This window comes from Arachis stenosperma, chromosome 8, assembly GCF_014773155.1.
Source record: "Arachis stenosperma cultivar V10309 chromosome 8, arast.V10309.gnm1.PFL2, whole genome shotgun sequence".
Lineage (NCBI taxonomy): Eukaryota > Viridiplantae > Streptophyta > Magnoliopsida > Fabales > Fabaceae > Arachis > Arachis stenosperma.
The window spans coordinates 46097095-46117756 of record NC_080384.1 but is presented as its reverse complement, the minus strand read 5'-3'; the positions used below and the strand labels follow the sequence as shown (position 1 = coordinate 46117756).

The 20662-nt window shown below is 36.7% G+C and overlaps 2 protein-coding genes across 3 annotated transcripts; one reads left to right on the top strand and one right to left on the bottom strand.

The window, feature by feature from the left end:
- Window positions 1-204: 204 nt before the first annotated feature.
- Window positions 205-11297, top strand: LOC130943743 (uncharacterized). 2 transcript variants are annotated; one of them, XM_057871747.1, is made up of 5 exons: window positions 205-266; window positions 474-558; window positions 8266-8858; window positions 10108-10283; window positions 10378-11297. In XM_057871747.1, exons 2-5 carry the CDS (start codon window positions 537-539, stop codon window positions 10829-10831), a joined length of 1245 nt encoding a protein of 414 aa, XP_057727730.1. In that variant the 5' UTR covers window positions 205-266; window positions 474-536; the 3' UTR covers window positions 10832-11297. The 2 variants fall into 2 exon arrangements, with proteins under 2 accessions (XP_057727730.1, XP_057727731.1); XM_057871748.1 differs by lacking the exon at window positions 205-266 and adding an exon at window positions 271-326.
- Window positions 11298-19449: 8152 nt separating this feature from the next.
- Window positions 19450-20112, bottom strand: LOC130946064 (uncharacterized). Its single transcript, XM_057874745.1, has one exon. It carries the CDS (start codon window positions 20110-20112, stop codon window positions 19450-19452), a length of 663 nt encoding a protein of 220 aa, XP_057730728.1.
- Window positions 20113-20662: the final 550 nt, after the last annotated feature.

The following is a 20662-nucleotide window of genomic DNA, read 5'->3' as shown; positions in this document are numbered from 1 at the left end:
ATTAAAATTTAAAAATTAAATTAAGACAATTAAAATTTAAAAGACTAAATTAAAATTCGAATATAACTTAGGAACAAAATTGAGTATTTTTCTCAACTTATATTGGTTTTATAATTTTTTGAAGTACCAAATGGAAATAATAAAAGTAACTCGATTTACTGATTCGTGGGCCTGGGCGCCTCGCTCATCTTCCCGGAAAGCTTTTAACATACGGTGTCCCTACCAAACAAGTTAACTAAGCGGAGTTTGGATATAAAATCTTATAGGTAATTTCTCTCTAACCCCTTCTCCCTCTCTCTCTCTTCGCTTTGTCTCTCTACAACCAGGTTCTCTCATCTCTCACTCTACGCCTCTGTGTTCTTTCTTTTCTCGCGTTTTCTCTTTGGTTTTCACTCGCTTTTCTGTGTTCGCATGGGAACTCTGTGATTGTTGTTTCAACTCGAATTTATTTATTTCTTTTTTGTCCGGTTCAGGGGGGATTTTCTTGTAGGAGGATCTCATGTACTCGCTGGTGGATCTCAACTATATTCACGATCATGATGGCCCTTGAAAAATCAGGTGCGTTTTAATTTTTCTGTTTTTGTTGTTTACCCCCTAATGAAAATTGTGTTTGATTTCATATATTTTGATTTGTTTTAATTTAGTTTTGATTCTGCTTAGTGGCAATTTTTCGTTCTATTCGGTTTTAGGTTTTGATCGTGTACGTTTTTTTTCTTTTTCTTTTTTTTTTGGTGTTTGATTGCAGGCGCATTTTTGTTTGCGCTTCGTTTTCTTCTTGTGGAAATTTTTGTTGAGTGGTCTGGTCAGTGCTTGTTTTATGCTGGTTCAATTTGGTTTGATCACGGGTTTGGAGAGAGAGTTGTGTGAATGTGGGTTTGAATGAGCGGTTTGCATATGAATATACAGGTTTATCTGTGATCATGTTGTAGATTTAGCATTTTTGCCTATTGAGGCTGTTTGAGTAAGGATGGTAAGTGGGTAGCTTCTTGGAGAATGAGTTGGATGGAGGCTGGGTTTGATAGATGCTGTGGAGCTGATCTGTTAATAAATAAGAGTTTAAGGGTCGGAATGGATCTTGTAGGGAAACCTGTATCTGTGAAGGGAATGTTTGGAAAGAAAAAAGGGGGGGGGGGGGGTTGTACATCTGCCAAAATTTGAACTCAGATTTATTTCCTTAAGTTAGAGGCTTGGTCTCAATGAGGAGATGTTATAAGCAAATCATCATTCTCTAACAATCCTGAATTCCAAAAGATAATTGTCAGTTTGCACTTTGCACTTTGCTTAGGTTCAATACTTCATGTTTTAAAGAGATGGGAACTCTTCTTACCATTGTATAGCTTTTAATTATTCATCTATTCTATAAGTTCTTATAGTTCCACTCATTTTTTTAAAAAGTCCTGTAGTTTAAGAATTTGTAGTCATATCCCTAGTTCCTCACACCGAACAAAAATTTGTAATCCATTACAAAACATTAAATTAAACAGAATGTCCTTTTAATTGTACATTCCAGTATATTTGTGTTTCACAATTTCAAAGGATCACTGTATACATCACAATACTCCAATTAACTTGGGCTTCCACAAGGCCTAGGATCAAGGGCGTTAGCTTTTGCTGGAGCAATGAGCACCTCGCTTCCTCTAAAAATACCCGCTTGAGGTTCACTTCTACAACTTTGCAATGATCTTGGAGAACAAGATGATGAGAAGGATTTGTGATGAGGACCCTACATTCTTCCATGAAGACACTTTCAATCTAAGTTCCCTAAGAATTGGACGAAGAGGACTTGAAGAAGATTCATGGTGCATTGCTTGCGACCACATTTAGATTTAGTCCACCTAGGGCTGAGTGGGAATCCCCACTGCATGTTTTAGCTTCCTTAATGGAAGCACTACCGGATAACCATTTTAGTATCGACAGCGTCAAGTCTAGCCATGAGCAGTTGGAATGGATTGAAGACTTCTTGAAATGGTTCATTTCTTAGCAATGTGATGTGCTTCTTAGGATGACGTGGATGATGGTAACGTTTCTTCAAGATTGTGTATTGATCTTGGCAAGTCATATGTTTCATATGTCTCTCTTCCGCGCTTAATTTATTATTTGCAATCATAATCAATCACTCTTTGAGGTGAATTGAGATTTGAGGGAAAGCTTTCCATAAGCCAAAGCTTAATTCAATTATTTTAGATGGCCATATGCAATTGGATAGATGGTTGGACTAGCAAGCGCTTTCATGTGTGAGGGAGGAGATAGCAAGCCCTCCTATAAGATCAGGTTGATTGGTGTATGGGTGTACCATTACAATCTAGATTGTTTGATGTGTGATGCACCACATTGGGAATGTGCTCATAATCCATTTGATCAAACTTTTTTGGGATCTAATTAATTTTTTTTAAACTATAGGGACCTATTTAAAAATCAATTAAAGTTATAGAGAGCTATTAATTGAATCTATTAATTATTCTTGATGCATGTTGCATCAAATAAGCGATACGATGAATAATGATAACATTGATAAAATGAACATTGTCGAGTTCAAAGACCTTCACATAAATTATGTGTTATCATTGACATTGTGCAATAAATGCTCTATTCCACAAGTATGTTGCAACAATCGTATTGAATATCTCTTTGAATCCTATTTCTTGAATGTAAATGGTTGAACGTTTGAACCTAATTTTAAATCATTGCCTTTCTGACTTTCAGTTCACATGTTCACTCTGACTTAATGGCTAGTTATAATTGGTGTTTATTTGTCTTGTTGTGCAAGGGGAAACAGATGCCTTGTTGTTTGTTTTATGATTCGGGTCACCATAGCTTGTCCTCCTCTCTCCTATTAACAGGATGTTGCAGGAGTGTATCCTAACATCTTCATCTTATGCATCCTGTTAAATTGGGACTTTACATTAGTGTGATGCTGAATGTACTAGAATTTTATTGTCATGTGGCTTAGAACATTTGAAGCCACATGAATTTTAAGGATAGATTTTTATGTCAGTATGAGTGTTATGCAATATGCATTGAGATCTGCCATATTGCCGTATATAGTTTTCACTCTCAAATTCAATATAATTTCAATCTTCAGTCTCAAAATGAATGACCACTAATTTTGATTTCATGTTTTTGTATCTTCTCTTTATTAGTCTTTCTTGTTTGTATAGTACTGTTTCATCATATATTGTACATTTTAAAGTATTGTCAAATGATAATATAATGTAGCTACAATGATTACTAGTGGCTTAATAGGCACCATTATTCTTGTTAAGTTGTCTTTTATCTTTTGGAGTAATAGCACAACTGCACAAGTAGGTCTCTAAAGAAGTTTGCAATGGATTTATAGACCCCTAAGAAAAAAGGGTACCAAGTAAGTCCTGAGGAATTTTGTGATGGATTTGTAGGTTTTTGAGGAAAAAAATACCAAGTCCTTGAAGAATACTAGACACGTTTCATCCTTCTATTATTCTGCTGTTCCATTTTGTCAAGGACCTATAAGTCCAATGGTGCAAGTCTTCAGGAATATACTTGGCACTTTTTTCCCTCCAGGATCTATTAGTCCATCACAAAATTCTCCATTAACCTACTTGTCCTATTACTCTATTTTTTTGCATGATTAATAGGAAATTTTCTTTATAAATTTTGATGTGTTTGAAAAGGTACACCAAATATTCAATATACTCAATACAATATCACATCAGTAAACACCTCTTAAGAGTTGGATTGAGTTAACCATTGTTGCAAAAATGGAGACCAAACCTTAGTGGGAAACTGTGGCTGCAAATAAAAACTGCTCACAATTGGGAACTTAATTACCTTCCTTTGCATTTGTAATCCCTTTAGAAATTGTTTTAGAAGGTTAATAATGCTGAAAAAGAAGTCGAAAATAATGGAAAATGGACTCGAAAATAATGGAAAATGGACTTGAAGTAGAATAGTCAGTTGGCAAAATTTATCCTCTTCCTTGAGAGACTAGAATGCTATGTTTTATAGATAAATCTTTTGATTGTTTTGCTCTTGTATAGAGAAACTCTTATCCTCTTGCTTTTATTATTCATCTCTTTTAAATGATTATTTTTATCCAAAAAACTTTAAATAAAATTTTCCCTCAATGAAGTAACTACCTCTATTACTAAATGATTTAACTACTATGGAGTTTTTATAGTTTCTCTCAATTTTCCTTTGGTTCTTATAGGCTAAAATTTATAATCATGTATCTATATTGCATACGAATTTACAATTAGGTCTATGTTTGTTCAAGTTACAAAAGTGTGAGGTCAAACAAAGTATTGCTTGAGTAGTGTTAGGTTGACATAACAGGAATCCTTTTAGTTTATTTAGTTGGAGCACTAATATAACTAATGATGGGTGATGCATTCCAAAAGTACCTCCATTAATTTTAGTTGCATCTATAGTTCTATACAATCACATTTTACCCCCTTCACTCCATATATATCATGGCCAATCCCTAAGTGGTGTTCAGTTAAGGTTATTTTGGGTCCAGAAGAAATTCATCTCAGGATTGTATGATTGTATCAGTCATTTTATCAAAAGAGCAAAGTGTACCTTTTTTGTTCTTGATGTTTTTGAGAAGTTTCAAAATTATCCTTGCATATATTTGATTCAATTTTACTCATAATATATGAAATGAGTTTCAATTCTATTGTCATTGTTGATTTTTTGACGGTGAATAGGTAGCCAAACTTTATTTTTTCAATTCCCCCCAACTCCTTCCTTAATCTTCCTCACTTCCTCAACAACACCAGTGCTGCCACCAAGACTGGAGTTGCTAGCACCAACCAATGCTGTGACTACCATGAGCAAATTGTCAAACCACCACTTTGTTCCCTTCTCTCACTCAACCACAAACCTCTTCCTTTTCCCTTTTATTGAATCAGAAGTGGCACCACTACTGCCGCTCTCCGACGCCAGTTTGATCATGCCCAAGATCCTTCTTCCAAAGTGCACCATATCATTTGTGCTCCATCTTTGTTTCTACCATTTCGACATAGGTGCATCATTTTGCATAAGGAGAAGGCTATTTTGGTCGATGATGTGAGTTGTGTGGAGGACAAGGAAGATATGAACCCTACGGTTGGTTACAATTGTGTTGCAGAACCTGGGAAGCTTGTGGCGGTGGAATCTAATGTTTTGGGGAGGGTGAGACATGAATTTGGGGAGAGACCTTCTAAGGTGCTGGAGGCAATTCTTAACCGATAGGGAAAACATATTGCTCTTATAGGGTCATGAACACAAGCAGATCGAATAGATGTTCTTAATCATTACCTATTGAGAAGAAAGCTATAAACCAAAGCTAAAGCTTTCTTCCTCCTCTGAGGTCACTTTCATTGATAGAGGAGGTGCGGGCTCTTACAATGCCTTTTCTTGACATCATCAGTCATTTCGTCTTGATCGAGCTTCAATCCTCCTCACTTCCTCTACCTTTTGCCTTTTGTCTATCTTTCATTTGATCCACCTTACTAATTAGATGCTTTGCCAATCTTCTCCCTACATGTCCAAACTACCTAAGATGAGATTTTTCTATCTTTCCAACACTAGGCTCTCTTATATTTTTGTTCCTTATTTAGTCTTATACTTGTTTGGCTACTCATCCATCTAAGCATCATATTTGTCACATTAAATTTATGTTTATGCTTATTATCCTTTGCTGTCTAACTCTTCTTTTCATATAACATAGCTGGTCCAATGGTAGTGATACAATTTAAGCATAAGTTTTAAGGTGCATGCTATGGTGCTTATGATATGGTGGCTATAGTGCGTAAAAAATGTTGCTAAAATTAAAATGTTTTTTACTATTTTACGCTTTTTTAATTTAAAAAAATAAAAGAAAAAGTGTTACCAAAATGTAAAAAAATAACATCAATTTTAATAACACTTGTATAAGGCACTATAGACTCCACTATTTTAAGGTACTTTTTTGTTACATATAAAACCAGGTGCATTTTGCTCTTTGATTAGCCCACTTGAATCCTAGGGTTTATAGCCCTCTTGATTTCTTTCATATCCTGTATAATACTTGTAGGATACTTAAATCTTTATACTTGTAGTAAGGTGCTTTTTTCAATTTTCACTTCTGTATTACTGTTTTCCCTTCTTGCGGTGAACTTATATTCGATATGTTCTGTCTTAATATGGCTTATACGCAAACCATTCACTTCTAAAGCTTTATGCCCGAAATCTAGCTTTTGATTTAAGTATTCACTTGATTCTCCTATAAGGACAATGTTATCGGTGAAAAGCATGTACGGGTTCTTGGATATGCTTAGTAACCAATTCCAAAATCAATGTGAAAAAATATGGGCTGAGATGATTGTTGATGTAGTCCTACAGCAATGGGGAATTTCTTTATCACACTACCTTGAGTCTTCACACTAGTTGCAGCCCCATCTAAATATTCTTAATTGCACTAATATATGTAATCCTTATTCCCTTCTTTTCTAAAACCTTCCATAAGGTATCTTTATCTCGTGCCTATTCTAAGTTAATGAACATCATCTGTAGATTCTTTTGGTTACTCTGGTACCACTCTATCGTTTTCCTTAAAGTATATAGCATCATTGGGGGAGGATCTACCCAACATAAAATCAAACTAGTTCTTTGAAACTTGTGTATCTCCCTTATTCTTGTAGACAGGAATCAAGATGCTCTTTTCCACTTGTTGACATCTTGTTAGGCATTATAATCTCATTGGAAAGTTTTTTTTTTTAAATTTGGTTAAATTTGATAGCAATCTTAATGCGTAAAAATATAGAAACTTCTAACAGCATAAACTAAATTGTTAACTGTATCACTGAATCGCCGAGTATTAATGAGAAACTTTTAGTTCCCTTGTCACTCAAAAGTAGAGTATGAGCTTTGGCACAACATTGTGACCTCCAGGATAGTAAAAGCAGTCTATTCACTTCTCAATGGTGAAGTTGCAAACATCTACTCTCCAATAGCTAACCAGGTGATAGACTGACAGTTTGGTCTATTGGGCTACCCTTGTCACTCAACTTGTTACTCAATAGTATGGCTCTAAAAAGTAGAGAAATGTAGTAACTAGTAAGTTATTGCCTAAAAAAGCTAACAGAAAATTTTAACAAGGCATGCTTTGTTTTGGTATCTCAACTATCAAGGAGTAATCACCACAACTTGAACTTATTACTTCTACCCAAATCTCGAATTCTCCATAAGCCCCATTTCTTTGTAGCCATCGTATAAACGTTTCTTTTGTTGCTTCTTCTAGAATTAGGCATTCTAATAATGGTCATAGATCTCTTCAGTGTTTATCTTAGTCCATTGTCCTTCCTTCCCATATACCGTGGCAATTCTGGCTATCAAGAGGTAGACTTTTGGAACTTCATTTTGGATGAATTATTATTGTATTGTGAATACTAGTGGATTGAAAGGCAGTTAAGTGGCTATCAGTCCATTGTCTTTGTTTTTTATTTTTAGTATAAACATTAAAATAATTATTTCATTTATTTTTCTGAAGCTAAAATAAAATTAAGAAAAGTAACTTTCAGTTGGTGATTTATAGTAGTTAATGGTTAGTTATCTATATTTATATATAAATATAAATAAAAATATAGTGAGAGTTGATAAGTAATTATTAATTAATTACATATATAGATATTACTTACCAAATATAATTTTCTAATATATGTACAAATAAAGATATAGATATATGTGTAATTTGAAGATTATTATTATTATTATTATTATTATTTTGGAGTTGTTCTCCATAAATTAGTTGGGGTTGGAAGAGAAATTCTACACATACTTTCTTGGAAATAATCAATTTACTATTTGCCTTGTCCTGGTATGAGAAAGCTCAGATTTTCTCGTAAATTTGAAGTTCAGTTTCCGTATATTTGTTTGTGACTAAATATCATTTCAAAAGGCTACTAGGTTTTATAGGTGACACCGCATAAATTTACTAGTCTATCATTTCCATATGGAAGTGGTAATGGAAAGAAAACTAGCTTTAATAGCATGTTGGTTTGAATTTATCAGATATATCTTAGTTGACCAGATAGGCATGGTTAATGACTTATTTCACAATGCTTTATTGATTTGATTGAAAATAAATTACCTAATGTTGATTTGCACCTAGCCATACACTTTTTCTCTGATCTGTTCCGTGTTGCGATTGTGAAACCTGAGTCCCTACTACCCTCTTTGTGGAAAAAAATGTTTCAGTCTCTGACCTTGTAGATAAAATGTTCTCATTTTGATCTTGTTTCTTTCTCTGCTTTTCTTTTTGTGCAGAACATATGCAAATAAACTGTGAGGCATCCCTCAAATGCCTCCAGGGCAAGGGTCCCCCTTGCAATTTTCAGTGTAATGGAAGTTCTATGGAAGGCTTGAAACAGCTTAAAAATGAGCCTGGTACTCATCCAGCTGGGGATGTTGCTGAACCTAATCGCTCTGTAGGCAGTGAGTTTCTTGATCCTTCCATTGAATTTCGTGGTAAACCTACTTATCACCATGACTATAGCACCTGGACAGCCTGCCATTATAATTCTCACAAGGTTCAGCAATGCCAAACGAATTCTTTTGAGGGCCATTTCTGTCCTTATCCTTTTGAGAGCCAGCTTCAGTATGTTCCATATAATATGGTTGCTCAGGGTTACCCACGGGAGCAATATCAAGAATTTCAGTATTTTGTTGTCATAGACTTTGAGGCTACCTGCGACAAGGATAAAAATCCCCACCCTCAAGAAATAATTGAATTTCCATCTGTCATAGTGAGTAGTGTCACTGGCCAGCTGGAAGCATGTTTCCAGACATATGTGAGGCCTACCTGCAATCAGCTGCTGAGTGATTTCTGCAAGGATCTGACTGGTATCCAGCAAATTCAGGTTTGTTAAGGCAAAACCCAGTCTTTACTTTCTGAAGGAAACAACAGAAAAGGGTAGGACAACCCACTATTTTGTCCTTGTGCTGCTGCGCATATAAACTATCCTGGTTTCTATGATATTTGTAATTTGCAAATGGTGATTGCCTTTGCACAAATGTCAGTTTCTACAGTGATCCCTACCTATCTCATTCACTATTAAATGGCTTCTGTGATTGTTAGCAAAAAGTTCATAGTTATTTGTTTTTTGTTTTTTTTTTTTGGGAGGGGGGGGGGGGGGGGAGATATTTTTAATTGATGATTTGAGTTCTGGGTCTTCCTCTGTTAATTAAATCTACCAAAATTTACTTCTATCATATATCATTGTTGTCTGTTTATGCAACGTGTTAACTGGTTGACATGTAGGTGTCTCTTTCTGTTACTGTTAACAAGTTCAAATCTGACATTCTACCAACTAGTGTTTTACTTTTCTATGCAAACTGGGATCAACAGAGGGAAATGGTGAAAAAGAATCAGGTATAGGTGTGTTATTGGGTATTAGTGTTGGCAGAGGGGTATACACAATATATCCTCCCAGTTCTCACCTGCATCCTTGATACTTCAATCTGGCCTACTAACCACTGTCTCCTGGTAATTCTAACTGACATCTCTTCTCACCCTTTTCCATCCTTAGCCAACTAGTTGGTTTAGCTTCGTGTTTAGTAAAGTGGACCTCACTAATATCTTGATCCCTCCATTGCTCTGCTGGACCTTTCCTACAATCACTTTCTTAGTTCTCTTGATCACTTTTTATGTCATTAATTGGAAGAAAGTTGAAGTGACTAAATTGAAAGTGTAAAGATGTTGAAAACAAGGATGGTTAGAAATAGATGATCATCTTCAGTCCAGTGATACTCGACAAGCTCCCTTTTAGTCCCCAAGTTTCAATTCTCTTCTTGTGGCTGATTCTCATCATTTGCATTGCTGTATCTTTAGCATCCCATGTGTATGTGTGATTGGATGATTGATATCCATTGAGTTTTACCTAATTAATTCATGTTTCATAAATGATCAACTGTTTTTGCTTTTGCATTATGGGCTCAATGGCTGTAACACATAATAAGATGCATGCTAGATTGAACTTCATGAATATAAAGGTGGAAATCTTTATTTTAGTGTGTTCATATCCAATCATTAAATATTAGTTTCACCTATATTTTGTCTGTCACTGTCTGTGTAGATTGTTAATTATATTTCTTATTGTCTGGGTTCAGGTGGACAGAGGTGTTACATTGAGTGAGGCTTTACTTAGGCATGACAAGTGGCTTGAGAAAAAGGGAATAAAGAACTCCAATTTTGCTGTGGTTACTTGGTCCAACTGGGATTGTCGGGTGATGCTCGAATCCGAGTGCCGATTCAAGAAAATAAGGAAGCCACCTTATTTCAACCGGTAAATATTGTAGTTCAGAAGTAAATATCTACCTATGTTTTATCAGAATTTGATTTTTCAGCTGACTTTTGTTTTGCTTCTTAACTTCTGTTAGCTGGATTAACTTGAGGATTCCTTTTCGTGAGGTCTTTGGTGCTGTGCGCTGCAATCTAAAGGAGGCTGTTGAAATAGCTGGCTTGGCCTGGCAGGGCCGTGCTCACTGTGGCCTTGATGATGCCAAAAATACTGCTCGTCTGCTGGCGCTACTCATGCACAGGGGTTTTAAGTTTTCCATTACCAATTCAATAATGTGGCAGACTGCAGACCGATCATTGGTATGGAAGCAGGCTCCTGAACAACCAACCATTTTCCCTTTTTGCCCCTACAAAGGAAGGGAAATGAATACCCCCATGCTTCAGTATCACCCATACTGTTACTGCGGGGTAAAAAGCAGTAGGGGCATGATCAGGAAACCAGGGCCCAAGCAAGGGAGCCTTTTCTTTGGATGTGGAAATTGGACCACAACTAGAGGTGCTCGCTGCCATTACTTTGAATGGGCTTCTGCCTAACTGGCAGCACCTTCTGATCTATTATGATCAAATCGTATGTTTTTCTTATATGTTCTATGTAAAAAAGGGGGAAAAAGTATAAGGAAAAAGAAAAGAAAAGAAAAAGAAAAAGAGCAAGTGGAAATGGGTTATGAAAGTAGTGATGGTGTTACTAGTGGAAGCATGTACTCCTAGCTGCTTGGTGAGGTTTCTGCTTCATGGAAGTGTAGAGAAAATTAGTTGGCTCATTTGCTTACTATTGTGACTGCCAAACATCAAAGTAGTCTTAAGAAAAGAGGGAGCGTCAAAACTGTAAAGCTGACTGTTGACTTGGGAAATGTGAGGAAAGGGTAGTAGTTAGGGTTGATGCTTTTACATGCCAAGGCATGCTAAGTTATGCATTAAATAATCCATGAAGGTAGTAGGACCGTTTGTTTCCTTGCTATAATGGAAAAATAGCTATATTTCCTGTGGCCATTTTGCTGCATATGTTACAGTTTAACTACCACCATGTTAACTGCACCTGCACTGAACTAGGAAAGAGTAGCCGAGTGTAAGTTGCATCTTTCTTTTTGAGCAATGCAAGCATTTCTCCTTGCTTGTTAATTTTAGTATTTTATATGATAATAAATCATTCTTAAACTGAAGAGTAAAATAAGAGTGATCCCCAATTTGGTTCCCAGTAGTTTTTGCATCGGTAATCTTGTATTGTTGTCAAGGTTTCTAGCTATGCAAATTGTGGAACAATAGTTCTTCGGGATTTGAAAATGACAAATTTATCTTTCACCCTTTTTTCTTTTATCGGACAATTGCTTTACTTCTGACATTCGAGCACAGCTGTATTTGAAGGAGGATTTGGTTCTGACTCCGTCTGATGTCTCTCCAAAGATGACATTCTTTGAAACAACTGAGACCAGGGATACCACTAGTTTTGAGGTCTTTTAGGTTCAGCATTTTTTTCTTCCTCTTTCTCTGCATCCATAATTATTTCGGACAATGCTCTAAGATATCTATTATAAATTTATAATATATAGAGTAAATATCCATTTTGGTTCTTGGAATTTTAGATAAGATATTTTAGTCCGTAAACAATTTTATTTATTAAAAATATTTGATAATTACTTTTATTGGACATATTAGTTTCTTATGTGCGTTAAATCAATTTTTCAATGTGTGTATATCTAAAATTTTTTAGAGATCAATTTAGGTATTTATTTTTATATATAAAAAGAAAGTCTAAAACAGTGTTATAGAGAAAGAATGACACATAAGTTTTTAAATTTTATATAAAATTGTCATGTCCATTGCAACAATATAGAAAAAATATGTATTCTAGAATTACATTTATACTACCATAGAGAATAAGATCTATATAATTAATATAGCATTAGTTTTATAATTTGACACACTAAATTATCTAATTCTACAAAAAATATTATAGTATAAAGAATGTTGATTCATATCAATGGTCTAAATTCTAATATAACATTCTATTTGGAGAATAAATTTTAGGTAATGCTATGACGAAAAATTCAAATTTTTTCTATAAGTGAGGAACTTATGTGTCAGAATTTTGAGTTTGATGCTTAAAAAAGCAGGTCTGGTTAGGATTTGAAATCCGTCAAATTGAAAAAACCGTCAAACCCACACCGCCAAATTGGTGGGTTTTGGCGGGTCGGGTCGGGTCGGTCCACCGGACCGATGGTTTTTATTTTTATTTTTTATAAAATTTTCAAACACTCTTTTTTGTTTCTGTTTTTATTCTTCTTTTAGTTGTTAATTTTATTTATTTTATTTTATAATTTCGTATATTTGTCAAATTATGTGACTTATTTTTTAAAATAAAGATAGTTCTATTAACAAATATTATTTTAAACAATTTTATTAAAATTAAAAATAAAAAAAAGATAATGAAAAAACTATATTATAATTTGATTATTTTTTATTTGTATTTGATTTTTTAATTATTATTTTTTGTTAATTTTGATAAATTTTATTTTTCAAAAAAAGTCAAGTAGGTTAGTTCGCCGACCCGCCAATCCGCGATAAAGTGGGGGCGAGACTAGCATTTTGAACACATCTTAGTTGGCGAGACGGGTTGGGGCGAGCTAGCCCGCTTTGCCACTCCTACCTACTATAATAGATGCGTTAGTATTTGTTCCCCTTTTAGCTGAAGTAATTAATTATAATTTTATTATTTAACTTCTAATTTAATTTGTGGGTTTTTTTTAGACTTCTGTAGCTCCAAAAAAGCTCCTTCGACTTCGAGTGCACGAAGGTCAGATCCTGACCGCATCTGTAGTCCTTTTTCTGTTTTTGAATCAGACTTTTGCTCAAGCTCCTAAATTTCAGCCAGAAAATACACGAAATCACCATAAAACACACAAACTCAAATTAGAATCCAAAAATGTGAATTGTGCACTAAAACCTATGAAAACATAATAAAACTTAAACAAAACATAACAAAAACTATATGAAAATGATGCCAAAAAGTATCTAAAATATCCGCTCATCAGAACACCAAACTTAAACTGTTGCTTGTCCCCAAGTAACCAAAAACACAGTAAGATTAAAAAGAAGTAGAAGGATATAATAAATCCCAGAGTTTTTAATGAAGCTCAGTTTCAATTAGATGAGCGAGACTAGTAGTTTTTTGCTTCTGAATAGTATTGGCATCTCACTTTTCATTGAAATTCAGAATGATTGACATCTTTAGGAACTCAGAATCTAGATGATACTATTGATTCTCCTAGTTTAGTTTTTTTTTATTCTTGAACACAGTTTCTTTAGAGTCTTGGTCGTGACCCTAAGCGCCTTGTTTTTCAGTATTACCACAGGATACATAAATGCCACAGACACTTAATTGGGTGAATCTTTTAGGATAATGATTCAGCTTTGCTAGAATCCACAGCCAGTGGTGTCCAGAGTTCTTAAGCACACTCTTTTACTTTGAATCACGACTTTAACTGCCCAGTTTCAAGCTTTTCACTTGACACCTTCACACCACAAGCATATAGTTAGGGAAGCAGCTCATTTGAACTGTTCAGGCCAAGATTTTGTTTCTTTTAGGCCCTCCTAACCATTGATGCTCAAAGCGTTGGATCCTTGCTCTTGCCTTTTGGTTTAAAGAGCTTTTGACTTTTTCTTTCTTTCTCAGCTTTTTTTTGCATGTTTCTTTCTCTTTCTCTTTTTTTTTGCTGTTTTTTTCTTACTTCAAGAATCAATTTTTTGGTTTTTTCAGATTACCAATAGTACTTCTCCTTTTCATCATTTTTTCAAGAGCCAACATTCTTAACTTCAACATCAAATATGCACTGTTCATTCATGCATTCAGAAAATAAAAGCAATGCCACCACATCAAATGATTGAACTATTCTTAATATAAAACTCGAAATCTATGTACCTTTACTGCTTCTAAAAAAAATCAAAATTTTATCCAAGTTCAATGGGATGATAAGAGGAACATTTTATAGCTAATTGAAAAATAAAAACTTATATCCTAATAATGCTCATGCAATTATGAAATTAAAAGACAAAAATTTAAATAGAAACTTAAATACTACTAGTGATAATGTAAATCTAAAAATAAGAAACAGAAATTAGAATAGCCACAGAAATAGGGAGGTGAAACTCAACCACCTTAATCATGGGAGGCGTTAGGCTCTTCAGGGGATAATCTTTGACGCTTCAGTTCTTCTAGCTCACGCCCGTGCTTCTCTTGTTCTTTGACCAGTTTGCAAAGTATGCTAGTTTGGTCTTTTTGTTCCTCTCTTAATTGATCTAAGGTGGTTTGCAATTGTGCAACAGATGCTTCCAGATGGGTCCAATATTCAATTGGAGGGATCTCTTACGTCTGAAGAGGCTCAGGAGTCTTTCTTTTGGGATGATCAGCTGGTACTTGGGCGCTTTCCATCACTTGCTTGGTGATTGATCTTTCTGCTGGGATAAATGAGTCTCTGTTAATCAGAACTCCAGCCTCCTTGCATAAGCAAAAAATAAGGTTTGGATAGACCAATCTGACTTGAGTTGACATCCTGTTTGCAACCTTGTACAGCTCAAAGGGGATCAGTTGGTGGACTTCCACCTCATTCCCCATCATGATGCAGTGAATCGTTACTGCCCTTCTGATGGTAACTTCAGAGTGGTTGCTAGTAGGGAGTATAGAACGCCCAATGAAATCCAACCAACCCCTAGCAACTGGTTTGAGATCTATTCTTCTCAATTGGTTTGGATTACCTTTTATGTTGTTGATCCACTTAGTTCTAGGCAGATATATGTCTTCTAGAATCTGATCCAACTATGGATTAGCCACCACCCTCCTATTAAAAGATTCTGGATCATCCGTTTGTGGAGGTAACTTGAAGATCTCTCTCACCTTATCAAGATGAAAGTAGAGAGTCTTCCCTCGCACCATGGTGTGAAAAGTATGGAATCCTTGTCCATCTTTCTTTTGCTTATCTGTCATCCACAAATTTGCATAGAATTCATGGATCATTGTTATTCCAACTTTGATCTCAGGGTCGGCCAAGATCTCCCAGCCTCTCTTTCAAATTTACTCTTGGATCTTCGGGTATTCATCTTCTTTTAATTCGAATTTGGCTTTCGGGATCACTATCCTCGTACACATTATTTTGTAATAATTGTCTTCATGCTATTTTGTGTAGAATCTGGGAGGTTTGAAAATAACTGTTTGGTTGTCTTCTTTCTTGCTTCTTGAAGTGGGATTTCCACTTTTTTGGAGCCATGAAATTCGAATGGAGTGAGAAGGCAAGGCTCTTTTCATACCAAACTTAAAATGTTTGCTTGTCCTCGAGCAAAAGAAAAGAAAGAAAACGAAGAGGAGGAGAAGAATTTGAAAGTAGTGTGGATGAAGGAGTGTGTGGGGGCGAATAACCATATATATAGGGAGGGAAGGGTGGGTTTTCGAAATTAATTAGATAAAAGATAAAGAAGATATGATTCATACTTTAGTAAAAGATAGAAAAAGATAAGTTTTAAAATTAAAAGATATGAAAAAGATAAAAAGATAAGATAGAATGTATGAAAAAGATTTAAAAGATATGAAAAAGAATTGAAAAAGATTTGAAATTTTGAAAAAGATTTGAAAAAGAATTGAAAAAGATTTGAAAAGATTTTAAATTTGAAAAGAATTTGAAATTAAAATATGATGGTTAAGAGAATATTGTATAGAAGATATGATTGAAAAGATAAAAATTGGAAAAGATAAAATTTGAAAAAGTCAACAACTTCCCTAACATGTGTTGGGCATTTGAACGCCCAGAATGCCTTGATTATGGCGTTCAACACCATGCTGGTGCTCCCTCTGGGTGTTGAACGCCCAGCCAGTGCCTCCTGGCTGGCGTTCAATGCCATCTTGCTGCTCTTCTCTGGGCGTTGAATGCCCGACCAGTGCTCCCTGGCTGGCATTCAATGCCAGCCTTGCTTCCTCCCTTCAGGGCGTTGAACACCCAGCCAGTGCTCCCTGGCTGGCGTTCAACACCAGGTTTGCTACTCCTTGAGGGTGTTCAACACCCAACCAGCATTCCCTGGGTGGCGTTGAACGCCAGTCTTGCTGCCTCTTAGGGGCGTTCAACACCCCTCTGGCCCCTTTGTCTGGCGTTCAACGCCAGCAAAGTTCCTGCTCCAGGGTGTTCTATTTCCAGCTCTGACTGTTTCTATTTCTATTCTAACTACTGCACATGATCACAAACTTAAATAAATGTAAAAATTAAACTTACATAACTGAAATAAACTTAATAAAAAATAGAAATAACTTTAAATATAGTTCGGTTGCCTCCCAACAAGCACTTCTTTAACATCACTAGTTTGACGGTACTGCGCTCATGCCAGCAATAGGGTGGATTTGTCTTGCTCAATTTTACCACCCAAGTAATGTTTCACTCCCTGGCCATTAACAGTAAATCGTTTATTAGAGTAATTGCACTAGAGTTCTATATGACCATAGGGTGATACATTAGTGATCAGGAAAGGTCCTGTCCAACGTGACTTAAGCTTTCTAGGGAAAAGCTTCAGTCTAGAATTGAAGAGCAGAACTCTCTATCCAGGTTCAAAGACTCTGGAAGAAATCTTTCTGTCATGCCACTTCTTGGCCCTTTCTTTATAGATCTTTGCATTTTCAAATGCAGCAAGTCGAAATTCATCCAACCCATTTAGCTGGAGCAACCGTTTCTCTTCTGCTGCCTTTGCATCAAGGTTTAGGAGTTTGTTTGTCCAGTAGGCCTTATGTTCCAACTTCACTGGCAAGTGACACGCCTTCCCATATACCAATTGATATGGTGACGTTCCTATAGGGGTTTTGAAAGCTGTTCTGTATGCCCAGAGAGCATCATCAAGCTTTCTTGCTCAATTCTTTCTAGAGGTATTCACCGTCCTTTTCAGGATTCTTTTTAGTTTTCTATTTGAGACCTCAAGTTACCTATTTGTCTGTGGGTGATATGGGGTGGCCACTTTATGGCAAACTCCATATCGGTTCAACACAGAGTCAAGCTGTTTGTTGCAGAAATGAGTTTCTCCATCACTGATCAGTGTCTGAGGGACACCAAATCTACTGAAGATATTCTTTTGAAGGAACTTCATTGCTACTCTAGTGTCATTCGTGGGTGATGCTATTGTCTCAACCTATTTTGACACATAATCCACTATCACAAGGATATAGGTGTTTGAGTATGAAGGTGGGAAAGGACCCATGAAGTCTATATCCCATACATCAAACAGCTTAATTTCTAGGATTCCTTGCTGAGGCATGTTGTGACCATGAGGTAGATTGCCAGCCCTTTGGTAACTGTCACAGCAACGGACAAACTCTCAACAATCCTTAAAGAGTGTGGGCCAGTAGAAATCACTTTGGAGAACTTTTGTGGCTATTCGCTCACTTCCAAAGTGTCCTCCATAATCGGAGCCATGGCAGTGCCAAAGAATTTTCTGTGCCTCCTCTTCAGATACACAGCGGCGGATTATCCCATCCGAGCATCTCTTAAAGAGATATGGTTCATCTCACAAGTAGTATCTAGCATCATGAATGAGTTTTCGGGTTTGCTACTTACTGTATTTCTTGGGGATGAATCTTATTGCCTTGTAATTTGCAATATCAACAAACCAAGGTGTTATCCGGATAGCAAAGAGTTACTCATCCGGAAAGGTTTCAGACACCTCAGTAGAGGGAGGAGATGTCCCTTCTACTGGTTCAATCCGATACAAGTAGTCAGCCACTTGATTTTCTGACCTTTTTCTGTTTCTGATTTCTATATCAAACTCTTACAGGAGAAATACCCATCTTATCAGCCTGGGTTTAGAATCATGCTTGGTGAGTAGATATTTAAGAGCAGCATGGTCAGTGTAGATAATGACCTTAGATCTTATTAGATAGGATCCGAACTTTTCAATGGCATAAACCTCTGCAAGTAATTCCTTTTCTGTGGCAGTGTAGTTTTTCTGCGCGTTATTTAAAACACGACTGGCATAATAAATGACATGCAGAAGCTTGTCTTGTCTCTGCTCCAGAACTGCGCCAATAGCATGGTCACTGGCATCACACATCACTTCGAATGGTAGGTCCCAATTGGGTACAGAGATGACAGGTACAGTGATAAGCTTAGCTTTCAGAGTCTTAAAGGCCTGCATACATTCTTGATCAAAGACAAATGGAGTGTCGGTAGCTAGTAAGTTGCACATGAATTTTGCGATTTTGGAAAAATCTTTTATAAACCTCTTGTAGAATCCTACATATCCCAAAAAACTTATGATTCCCTTGACATTAGTGGGTGGTGGTAATCGCTCAATTACCTCCACCTTAGTTTGATCCACTTCTATTCCCTTGTTTGAAATCCGATATCCAAGAACAATTTCGTCAGTCACCATGAAGTGACATTTTTTCCAGTTTAAAATCAGGTTTGTCTCTTGGCATCGTTTGAGAACTAGGGCTAAATGGTCAAGGCGGGATTCAAATGAATCTCCAAAGATAGAGAAGTCATCCATGAATACTTCAAGAAACTTCTCCACCATATTAGAGACGATGGAGAGCATACACCTCTGAAAGGTGGCAAGTGCATTGCATAGGCCAAATGGCATCCGCCTATAAGCAAACACGCCATATGGGCATATAAATGATGTATTTTCTTGGTCCTGAGGATCTACTGTAATTTGGTTATAGCCTGAATAGCCATCCAAAAAGCAGTAGAATGCATGACCTGTCTCTCCAGCATTTGGTCTATAAATGGTAAAGGAAAATGATCCTTTTTGGTGGCGTTATTGAGCCGCCTGTAGTTGATGCACATACACCACCCTGTAACTGTCCTCGTAGGAATAAGTTCATTCTTTTCATTATGAACCACTGTCATGCCTCCCTTTTTGGGAACCACTTGGACAGGGCTCACCTAGGGGTTGTCAGAGATGGGATAAATAATCTCAGCCTCCCATAATTTTGTGACTTCATTTTGCACAACTTCCTTCATGGATGGATTCAGTTGCCTTTGTGGTTGAACCACTGGTTTGGCGACATTTTTCAACAAGATCTTGTGCATGCATCGGGTTGGGCTAATGGCCTTAAGGTCACTTATTGTACACCCAAGAGTTGTCTTGTGTGTCTTTAGCACTTGGATTAGTGCTTTTTCTTCCTGTGGCTATAAGGCAGAGCTTATAATCACATGATAAGTATCTCCATCTCCAAGAAATGCATATTTCAAGGAGGATGGTAATGGCTTGAGCTCGAGTTTAGGAGGCTTGTTCTCCTCCTTAGTAGTTTTCAGAGGTTCCCTTATTTCCTCTGGCTCCTCTAACTCAGGCTGAGCATCATAAAAGATGTCGTTCAACTCTTCTTCGAGTCCTTCAGCCATATTCACTTCTTCCACCAGGGAATCAATGATATCAATACTCATGCACTCCTCTGGAGTGTCTGGATGTTGCATGGCTTTGACAATATTTAGCATAAACTCATCCTCATTGACTCTTAGGGTTACTTCTCCTTTCTGAATGTCAATGAGGGTCTGTCCTGGAGCTAGAAAGGGCTTTCCTAGAATGAGGGTTGCACTCTTGTGCTCATCCATTTTCAGCATGACAAAGGCTGTGGGGAAATCAAAGGGTCCAACCCTAACAATCATGTCCTCAATCACGCCTGATGGAAGTTTAACAGAACCATCAGCTAGTGAAAGACATATGCGGGTTGGTTTAACTTCGTGAGTTAAATAGAGTCTCTTTATTAATAATGCAGGTATTAAGTTAATACTTGCTCCAAGATCACATAGGGCTATCTTTGTGCAGGCATCCCCTAAGGTGCAGGGTATCATAAAGCTCCTAAGATCTTTGAGTTTCTCTAAGCTCTTTTGGATTACTGCATTGCATTCTTTAGTGAGGAGGACTATTTCTACCTCTCTCCAATCTTTCTTATGACTTAAGAGTCTTTCATGAACTTGGCATGAAAAGGTATCTACTCAAGAGTCTCTGCAAAAGGGATCTTGATCTCAAGTGTCTTGAGATAATCCGCAAAGCAAACAAACTGTTTATCCTTTTCCGCTTGGTGGAGCTTCTGAGAAAATGGCATCTTGGTCCTGTACTCATCAATTTTAGTTGATGTAGGCTAAATGCCTACAGAATTGGAAAGGAGGTTAGTAGCTTGCTTAGGAAGGGTCTTATCAGCACTTGCATGTGTCTGACCATCCCTGGTTGGGCGTTCAACGCCCTTATTGTCGCCTTCCTGGCGTTCAACGCCAGGAACATTGTTCCCTTGTAGGCGTTCAACGCTAAGGGTGGGTATCCCTTCTTGGCATTGAGCGCTAAGAGTGTTGCCCCCTTTTGGGCGTTCAACGCCAGGATTAAGCACCCCTTCTTGGCATTGAA